The following is a 10717-nucleotide window of genomic DNA, read 5'->3' as shown; positions in this document are numbered from 1 at the left end:
GAAGGACAGTTGCCCTGACTACCAGGTTCATTGTTGTTGCCATGGTAACCTAGGGTCACCACCAGGCTTTTCCAGTTTCCCCACACATGAATGATGCACCGGGGTGGGGGGGGGGGGGGGGGTCGTGCAGTTACAGGTGTTTTAATTTTATTTTAGGACTCCCATAACTCTGGAACCCTGGGGGTCCCTGCACCCCACTTTGAGAACCACTGTTTGCCTTTCCCTGAAAATCAAATAACCAATCACAACACAAATGTCCCTCTGGGTTATGGGAGCCAATCCTTCAGCCACGCCCACCATTTCCACCAAATGAAACACCAGACTGATGTCATCATGAAATAGCAACTACAATAATTGCAGAGCTACTTATTAGTACTGTATCTGCCATGAGAATTGTTATACTGAAGAGACTAAAGCGATACAAAGGAGAGAAACATTTTACTCACTGTATTGTGGCGATTTAGTGTCTGAAGTGCAAGAGAATAAGCTCATACGAGTCTGACTGACTGAGGCATTGTTTTTATTTGAAGATTGTGCCAACCACCAAGGGGACAGATTCGATGGAAAAAAAAGTCAATCTCACAATCGCATACCTTCAATTACAACCTAACAAACATTTCCATAGTACATGATTGAATATCATTATCCTAATATACTCACTGTATACACTCACTATCCTTCTAAGGTTTCTGACAGGCCCCATGGACAAATAACAGCTTTAACAGAATATAGTATTCAACGCATCTGGTCCTTTCTTTAATGCTCAATTGCAAGATTCAGTACATACTGTAGTAGTGCCAAAGACGAGAGCAAAGACTTTAAACCAGGGGTCTTCAATGATTTTCAGGCCAAAAAGTGGACCCCCTGTTGAAGACCCCCGCTTTAATCCAGTGCGTGATCTTGGCAACATCACTATGGTTACAGAATCTACAGACAGGCCTCTCCTCACCTCCACCTATGTTGAATGCACTTTGTAAGTCGCTTTGGATAAAAGCGTCTGCTAAATGACCGTAATGTAATGTCCTCAACTCTTTCCTTATCCTTGGCTGATCAACTTTTACACATCCCCCAAAACTTGTCTTCCTTATTATTTTGTTTCCCCATAGCCCTATTCTACATGGTGTGTACCATCACATCTCCCTTCAGTGTACCATTCATTCACATATGACAGTCAGGTATTGCACACGAGTGCCCTAAACAGATCTCGTGTCTGTCAAACAAGTCAGTGTCTCTCAGAACTCCTCCTCAGCGTTCTGACAGCGGGCCTGCTTGAGCAGGGTGAGGCGGGCCAGCACCTCGGTGACAGACAGCTCTCCGTGGATTTTGCCGTCCCTCGTACGCACGTTGACGCTGTTAGTCAGCCTCTCCTTCTCGCCGACCACTGTCAGAACACACAAAGCAGAGCAGTTCAATGATGTTCAAATGACGCACGCTCACACTCACACTCACACACACACACATACACACACACACACACACACACAGAAACAAAAATAGATTCTAGCTTTTTGGATGGTTTCCATCAAATATCCATCTACATAGAACTGTGAGTGGCTTTGCTGGGTTAGGAATCAATTTGCATTCAGATTACATTAAGAATACAAATGTAATCCAATTTTAAATAGGTTGATCCTCACTCATCACAGATGATTTTCATCAAACAGCCACCTACACCGTGGGTGGCTGGCTTGCAGGGTTAGGAATCAAATTAGCCTTCAAACTACATACAGTTTTGATTACAAGTGCAATCTGAAATAGATTGATCCTCACTTGTATGAAATAAACCATAAATGTTCTTTTGGAGGTGAAAATAAATTGGGGAAAAAAAGAGTGACCCTGACTGTAGTGGGTAGTTACTGTCAAAAATCAAACCCAATTACAGTCGGTCAGTGCTCAATCTTCCTGGCCACAATCTTCCTTACCCAGGATAAAGTTGGACTGTGCCAACTGAGCGTTGCGGATCTTCTTGTTGAGCAGGCAGCCGGAGTCCACGTCAGCATCTGCCGTGAAGCCAGCCTCCACAAACTGCTTACACAACTGACAGCAACAAACACCACTCATTAATACACATCGATCAAAGCAAAATAAAATCTCACGACTGAAATAATGTGTACGGCCAAGTCCTATTATGCGATTTGTGAAACATTATGTAAGGAGCCCCCACCCCCAACACTAACGTTGATTCCTAAACAATTAACACAATATGTAAGACTATGATGTTTCAGTAATATTGTTCCTGCTGTTATTCATACTGCCAACCAGGTGAAGAAATCACAGATTAAGGCTTTAACCTTAGCTTTTATATGAAATATTCGAGACTATTAAGATTTTATGGAAGATGCTTCTGAACATATTGCTAGTTTAACCACTTCAAATGCTCCAATCTTAAAATAATAACCGAAAATAGCCTATCTACAAGCGACACATTGAGAGCTTGTAAATTGGCTATTTTCGTTGCGCAACATGGTTCCATAGAAGACATGCTGGTATCTATGGAATCCAAATGACTGAAATCGTCTGATGGAAGAAAAAACATCCACAGAAAGATGCAGGAAAATTGGTCATACATAATTTATGTTATGATATATGTTTAATAAGATATTGAATAATATTCCTCCAAGTATTTTTTTTTTCTTCAGATTTTCTTCGCCACTAATGCAACATACACAGTAACAGTGTACCGATACGGTTCAAAACCCAACAAGAGCACACAAGCAATGCAAGGCGATAACACAAGACATGCATACATACATCAGACAGCCTCTACATATCTCTCTACAATACAACAAGCATAATATCATCGCGGTGGAAACCTCATATGCCCAAAACGGTTACTTTTCAGAATTCAAATTCAAAAATAGCAAAAGTAGTTGATCGAAGCTCAGTAGTAGATCGAAGCTCGTACATCTGCTACATTAGGTACTTTTGTGTGGCGCTGTAGTAAGATCAAGTAGGGCGTTAATTTATAAAAAAAAACACAAAAAGTTAAAATAATGGAGACAGGAAGGTTTCTACGGAGACAATATAAAATGTGGAGGCAGAATATTTACCCTCTTGGCATACTCTTCTAAAGACGGGTTGACCGGTACAATCATCACTTGACGTGGCGACAGCCACAGCGGCCTTGGGGAAGAAGAACACAATACAATGGTGAGTGGAAAGTTGGACAATCCCACAGTCCCAGGTAGAAAAAAAAAAAAGGTAACCAAAACACACCCACCGCCCATTTCTTTCACAGGCCGCTCGCCCCCAGCGGTTCTTGTATTAGTTTTACTGAGGCTAAGGTTAGGAATAAGGGTTTACAGCGGTTACGTTTAGGAATAAGGTGAGGTTTAGCCATAGTTTTACTGAAGTTACGTTTGGGAATAAGGTTAGGTTTAGGCATAGTTTTACTGAGGTTACGTTTAGGAATACCTGGTGGCGACCGTTCCGAGGTCGCCGGATTTGACCCGGGGCGAGCGTGTTTTGGGGCGAGCATTCTTGTATTCGTAAAAATTATGTTTTCGAGCTAATTAAATCACAAAAAAAGCTCCTGTATGCAAGGAACTTTTAACACTTACCTGTGTACCTATCCTGCGTTTCATTATTATGCCTTTGCTTCTACGACACCTGAATTTCCCTCTGGGGATCAAGATTAAAGATTTTAAATAAATATTTTTCTATCTCATCTTAACTTGTGGGCTTATATTTATTATAATTGCTTTAGGCTATTTTATTATTTTACGTTTATCATGTTTGAAACTTCAGAATTAGTTCTCGATGATGCTTGATGTAGCCAGGTCCACCCTTGAACGTTTTTAATATCAGAGAGTTGCTTAAAACTCACAAAAGGAAGATGAGATCACAGGGCCACATTTATAGTAACGTTGTACTTTGATTCCATCTTTATATCAATATATGATATTTCATTTGAAAGAATATGGTAAAAACAAATTGAGTATATGTTCTATTTAGTATATATATAGTATATATTCTATACAGCTATAGAATTTATGCTTTTACATTGAAGGAACAAAAAACCCACGGCAAAACAAACCATAAATCACAATCTTTACTTGGATTTGGCATCTACAGTAGGTCCATAAAAAGCACCACCTCCTAGGTTGAGCTTACATGTCTCCCAAACAGCAATTAAACCTTAAGAAACATAACGTCTGTGTCGGGTGGAAACCTCATTATGTCCAAAACTGTTACTTTTCAGGATTCATATTCAAAAGTAGCAGATCTACAAGCTCAAAACACGTCTGAAGCTTGTGGATCTGCTACTTTTGTGTGACGCTGTAGTATGATCAAGTGGGGCATTAATTTACAAAAAAAAACACAAACAGTTAGAATTTGGAGATAAGAGGTTTCTGGCCGACTGCAACGATAACAGACTGCAGGACTGACAAGTTGACACCTCACCATTTCCCTGCATAGTTCTCTGTGAGAATGGCAATCATCCTCTCCACTGAGCCCAGGATGGCACGATGGATAATAACTGGTCTGGCCTTGTCATCTCCATCCTTCCTACAAGACAAAAATAAATGTAAGCCTTTACTTCCTCTCAAAACATTACGATGGGAAGAGTTTTACAATAAATAAAGTTGAATGGCAGGAAAAAAAAGGAGAAAAATGTAGCCTAACATCAAAGCATGACAGTTAAAGGTAGGGTAAGTGATTTTCTTTGGTTAAAATAAGTGTTAAATAGCTCTATATTGTGATAGTACTCATTGCTATAGAGTGTTTGTTCAGTAAAAGGAGTCTCCTTGTCTCTCCAGCTCTTTATTAAACAGAAAATGCATTTTCGTTTCAGTTTCATTTCCAATTTTATCCAATCAGGATAGAGAACTCAATCAGGATATAGATTAAACAAGTGAAATTGGAAGTGATGACACTAAGAAATGAGCAGGCAAAATTGGAACTGGAACACTATAAAAATGAAGCTTAAAAATGGGTACTTTCTCCTGATAGGCTGAGATTTTGACACCTACCGGAAAATGTATTTTTTGTTCATTAAAGAGCTGGAGAGACAAGGAGACTCCTGTTACTGAACAAACACTCTATAGCAATACAGAATATAGTGCTTTAACCTTTTAACAAAATACTTTTTGTTTTAACCCAAAAATATCACTTACCCTACCTTTAAAACATGAGTTAAGAAAATGGGCAATGCAAATGACGTCTTTATTTACTGCGATCAGTTTCCTCCCGGTGTGGGAGGCTGTTCCACAGGCTGAGGGGTTCAGTCTTCTTGACCGTGGTGCATTTTTAAAAGTCCTCGTTTCAAGGACTTTTTAAGACTTGTCTTAGAACACTTTTTTTATTCCTAAGCTTTGAATCCAGTTTCAGTTTTACCTCTATTTTACAAGTTTTATGAGCTTCTATTTTATGAGTCTATTTTTTACTGATTCTCTCTGGTTTATTGTGTTTCTTGTACTCTTATTTGTGTCTTCAACATTTTCTGTAGAGCACTTTGGTCAGCTCTGTTGTTTTTGTTGAATATAGTTGGATCGGATTGGACATGTGGCCAATTTTAGAGGCTTTTGATGACATGGACACATCAGTTTAGTCACCACTGGATGAGACGTCCTCCGTTAGTCACCATTGGATGAGATGTTGTGGGCTGTGTGTAAGTGAGGTGTTGGCACAGTGTCAGCATAATGTAATTGATGCTGAGACTAGTGTGTGCTTAGGTGGTGTAAGTAAGTATATAATAGACAGGGGTGGTTCAGAGACAACTGAATCTTACAGCTAAGCCCCACTGTTGCCAAGTCTGCTTATTCTAAGCAGGCCCGGATCTGACCCAATTTGCACCGTCGGCAAGCTTTCTCGGACAAATTCACCCAAGCTCTGTATAAACAACTATAAGGATACTTATAGCATCAATATACATTTAATTTCATAGTTAACAGAAGCGAGACTTCCAGAGAATTGCAAGTATACCTAGTTTTGAATGTGCGACATTCTCAGTGTACTTTCATAGACCAATATTATACCAAGAACATTTAAGTTCAGTATGTACAACTAGCAACTTCCTATACTCATCATGATGTCTTGATTGTTCATACCCGGTCATTATCATATCATTAAAAAAAAATTAAGCAACTGATATTGTTGTCTAGATAGCCTATGAACTAGTATTTAACACAACATATTCAAATGTTTTGAATCAAAGCGTGCACACCCAAGTCAGTATTGTCTAACTCTAATACACTGTGCGGTTTGACAGCTGTTGACCATAGATTTTACTGCCAAATGACAAACAAACCCCTCTTGATTCTCTTGATATATTTTGTACATAACTTCACAAACACATGCAGACACAAAATGGACTGACATACAGTAGCAGACAAAGAAGCTCCGATATTGAAGCATTTTCGTTTACCAAGCAACATGAAAGGATGTTTTTCCAAGTAAGTAGAGCATGCTAAAGTTGTATAACCCACTCAATTGTCAAACAGTCATAACACAATGTCACTCCCTCCGTCTGTCTCTCTCACACACACGTATACACAACCAGATGACAGCTGTCAGTAGATTTATACATTTACAACAATAGCCTACACTTTTATTTGACAAAATACTGACAAAAGATGTTACGTGTCGTTTATTTAGACTAGGCCTATTAATTCCCATTCTCTCATTTAAAAACAAAGTAGGACCCGCACATCAGAGTCAGAGAGAGACATGTTGATGCCTACTGTAACATTACAAATGGAGGATTTGTGTGTGCAATGTGTTCATGATGCCAGTCCCTTTCCTTTCTACACAGACGGCAGATGTCGAGTCACCAAGCTGACAACATCCACTCAATAACCCATTCAATCCGGGAACACATTGGCATCTGTGCCATTTTAGATTTATTCGGCTATTTAAAAATAGCAGATATAGAAGCTCATAGCGCGGCACCAAGTGCCGCACTACGAACTTGTAGATCTGCTATTTTTTTGAAAAATTGTGAAAATGTGTGCAAATCTTTATATATTTTTAAAGCGAACATTTTTAACTCAAATCTTTGCTTCTGGGGATTCTACAAATGTCTTCTAAATCCTAACAGTTCAAAAAATAAAAATAACTTATGTTGCTATAGCAGTGGTTCTCAAACTTTTTCATGTCAAGGACCACCCAAAATGATATGCATTTGGCCGCGGACCCCCATCTCAAAAATATTTTGTTCCAGGGACCCCCAGAAGTAAAGATGTCAGTTAAAAATATCTATACTGTATATATTAAAAGATTTGCACACATCTTCACAATTTTTCCAGCACGGCACGTGTGGATGCTTTGACACTATAGGCTGACTCACCCCACAAAGGTCAGGTTGAAGCGGATTGGAAGCTGGAAGTCCAGCTGAATGGTTGCACACTGATGGTAGCGTCCAATTGCATCTTTGATCTTGATGTCAATCTGAAAACAGCAAAGATCATATGCATGGATTAAAGCAAAAATAAACAAAAAAATGTTGTATGGCCAAGTCCTGATTTGCAATTCGTGAAACTGCGTGAGAGGAGCCCAATTAGCACAATATGTAAAATTAATAATGTTTTGGTAGCCATCCAGCTAACCAATTTGCATATTGAGTTTTTAACCTTTTTGAAAATATCTGAGATCACTAAGGTTTTCTGGAAGATTGAACATGCATTGTATTGCTAGTTTGACCACTTCAAATACTCTTTTAATCTTAAATTAACCAATAACCAAAAATAGGCTATCTACAAGCTCACTGATTTGAATAGATTTGGTGTATTTTAGGGGGAGGAAAAAAACAGAGACATCAGGCAGACCTTGGGTCCATAAAAAGCACCATCTCCTGGGTTGAGTTTCCATGGCTCCCCAAACTCATTCAAGCTGTTCTCCAGTTGCTGGACACAGAGGAGAAATAATTCATTTAAATCTGATTCAAGTACCCGGTGTGAAGTAGCCCTTACATGCAAACATTTGCAGGCAATTTCCTGAGGATCAAAAGTAAAGTTGGGAAACAAAAATCAAGCACAAGCCATTTATGTAGACCACTGTGCACACACAGATTTGTGTGTGTGTGTGTGTGTGTGTGTGTGTGTGTGTGTGTGTGTGTGTGTGTGTGTGTGTGTGTGTGTGTGTGTGTGTGTGTGTGTGTGTGTGTGTGTGTGTGTGTGTGTGTGTGTTCATGTACATTATGCTTGAGTGTTAACTCATTCCCTGCCAAGAATGTAAAAAACCTAATTATTTCCAATTACCAATTCTGCCAAGAACGTAAAAAAATTAGATTTTTACAAAGATCTCACGTCCTTCATCTCTCGTAGTGATACATTTCATTGTAACACACCCGGATACGGAAATGACGTCAATCGAAGATTTTCGTTTCCGCCTGCTTCCTGTCTCCCTCTAAAACAACATTTTCTCGGCTTTGTTTTTCTTCGCCGTGGTGCGTCAGAGGTCATAATAGTTTTGGATTTTTTATTATAGTTTAGTTTTAGTTAGTTTTGACATTTTTTTTTCTAATTCAGTTAGTTTTAGTTAGTTTTGACCCCAAAAAATCTAATTCAGTTAGTTTTAGTTAGTTTTTAGAGCGGGTTTGCTAGTTTTTATTTAGTTTCTATTTATGTGACAACGCTTAGTTTTAGTTTAGTTTTTATTAGTTTTAGTGTTAGTTTTAGTTTTTTTTTCATACTTTGGGTTTTTTGTCAGGTGCAGGATTCAACAGGTCAAAGTAAGTATTGTGTGATAAAAACTAAAACAAAAGATACCATTTAAAAATATATATTATTCAGTCACTGTTTGACAATCAACCATCCACACAACAGTCCACAAGATAGCAGCCTTAAGTGCAAAATGTACTGTGCCTGGTATAAATAAAAATAGCCATACAATATATGAACATAAACCCTTTCATGACACACACAGGGTCCAGGGGTCTCAGGTTTCTGAGGTGCTCAGAGAGGCTGCCTTGTCAAGGTACTCGCTATCAGTGGTGGAAAAAGTACTCACATTTGTTACTTAAGTAAAAGTATCAATACTGCAATGTAGAAATACTCTGTTACAAGTAAAAGTCCGGAATTCAAAATGTACTTGAGTAAAAGCACAAAAGTATTGGTATCAAAATTACGAACAAAGGTAAAAGTACTCATTATGCAGAATGTCCCATTTCACAAGATTTCAAAATGTAGGCTATAAAAGGTAAACAAATCTTTTGAAAAAAGCAGATCTACAAGCTCACCAAAGCATTGTGAGCTTGTAGATCGGCTATTTTCAAATGGCCGAAATGAAGTGGGTATAATGTATGTTTTGTAATAATAATCAAAATACCTACAAAGTAACTAAAGTTTTCAAATAATTGTAGTGGAGTGTAAAAGTACCATTATTACCTCTGAGAGATGTAGTGGAAAATAAGTAAAAATACAGAAAATTGGAAATACTCCAGTAAAGCAAAAGTACCTCAAAATTGTACTTAAGTGGGCTACAGTAGGCTACTTGAGTAAATGTACTTAGTTACTTTACACCGTGGTCCGTCGGGTTTTTCCCCTTGATAATTGCTCCACATCGTATCACCCGTTTGCACTACAAGGCAATTGTTATTGTCTTTCTTGCTGTTGTATTCAAATAAATCCCATATAGGACCATATTTCTCCCAACTTGTTTCTCCGTCGCCATTATAAAGTTACGTGCAGTGCCGTGCAGTCAGTCAGTCAGTGCTGCTCACGTGCTACGATGCACATTGAAAACAACCGGAGTAACTCGCCCCAAAACACGCTCGCCCCCAATTCTTTCGCGTACCAGTGATTCTAATACCGCCGGATCTGCCCTGGGGCGACGGTGTTTTGGAGCGACTACGTCAGCGGACCAACGGTGACTGCAACTGACGTAGAACTGCGCAGGGGAAATGAATCGAATTAATTTGAATCTAAAAGGCTTATAAATATTGAGAAAAACTAAAACGAAGGGCATTTTGACTATAATTTCAGTTAGTTTTAGTTAGTTTTGTAAACACACAATATAGTTTCAGTTAGTTATCGTTTTTCTTTTTTCTTTTAGTTTTTATTTAGTTTAGTTAACTGAAATGTTTTTTCACCTTTAGTTTTCGTTATTTCGTTAGTTTTAGTTAACTATAATAACCTTGCGTCAGACGCACTGTTTAGAAACTGCTACTACTGGAAAATGGAATGTCGCGGATTGAAAATGTCTTCTCTGGGCCACTCACACAACTACCCTGTGTGTCTACTAGGCCTGACCTCGACTAGTCGAATAGTCGACTAATTAGTCACATGGGGTCCGAGTCGACTGCGTGTCTCTTAGTCGAATCTAGTCGAGAAAAAAAAAGTTTTTTTTTTTCTTTATTATTTGACTGAGAGATTGGCCTAGTTTGTTATATTAATTAACTATAGTTTGCCAAAAATAGGATATACATCATGATTTATTGGGAGAAACCAATAGTATATGTTAAATCAGACACTAGCACCCCTATAGCCCAAATGGAATGTTCCTCGATTGCATAACATATTTTTTGCATGATTTGACTGAGAGATTGGCAGTCGAATCAGATTGATTCGACTGCCAATCTCAGTCGAATTATGCAAAAAAAGCATTAGTCGGCTGCCAGTCGACTATTGGCAATTAGTCGCCAATTAGATTCGACTAAACAAATCCATTTAGTGAGGTCTGTGGCGAGGTGAAAAAGTAAGTGAACCGTCCATTCGCGTTACGATACATGGTGTTTTTACGCTGGGCTGCAGGAGAAGGACTCCGACTCGATCGGAAT

The 10717-nt window shown here is 38.7% G+C and overlaps 1 protein-coding gene across 1 annotated transcript in view; it reads right to left on the bottom strand.

Moving 5' to 3' along the window:
• Nucleotides 1–502: 502 nt before the first annotated feature.
• tars3 (threonyl-tRNA synthetase 3) overlaps nt 503–10717 on the bottom strand; it is a 34634-nt gene continuing 24419 nt past the window's right edge. Inside the window, exons 14-19 of the mRNA XM_080424985.1 lie at nt 7767–7844; nt 7289–7389; nt 4405–4509; nt 3051–3123; nt 1923–2037; nt 503–1381 (exon numbers count right to left, since the gene is read on the bottom strand). Coding sequence (XP_080281111.1) covers nt 1233–1381; nt 1923–2037; nt 3051–3123; nt 4405–4509; nt 7289–7389; nt 7767–7844 — 621 coding nt within the window. The 3' untranslated portion in view covers nt 503–1232. The remainder of the gene's footprint in view (nt 1382–1922; nt 2038–3050; nt 3124–4404; nt 4510–7288; nt 7390–7766; nt 7845–10717) is intronic.

The sequence above is a fragment of the Gymnoscopelus braueri genome, assembly GCF_963280865.1.
Source record: "Gymnoscopelus braueri genome assembly, chromosome: 1".
In the NCBI taxonomy this organism is placed as follows: Eukaryota; Metazoa; Chordata; class Actinopteri; order Myctophiformes; family Myctophidae; genus Gymnoscopelus; species Gymnoscopelus braueri.
Note: the sequence above shows the minus strand (reverse complement) of the source record. Positions and strands in the feature narration are given on the sequence as shown.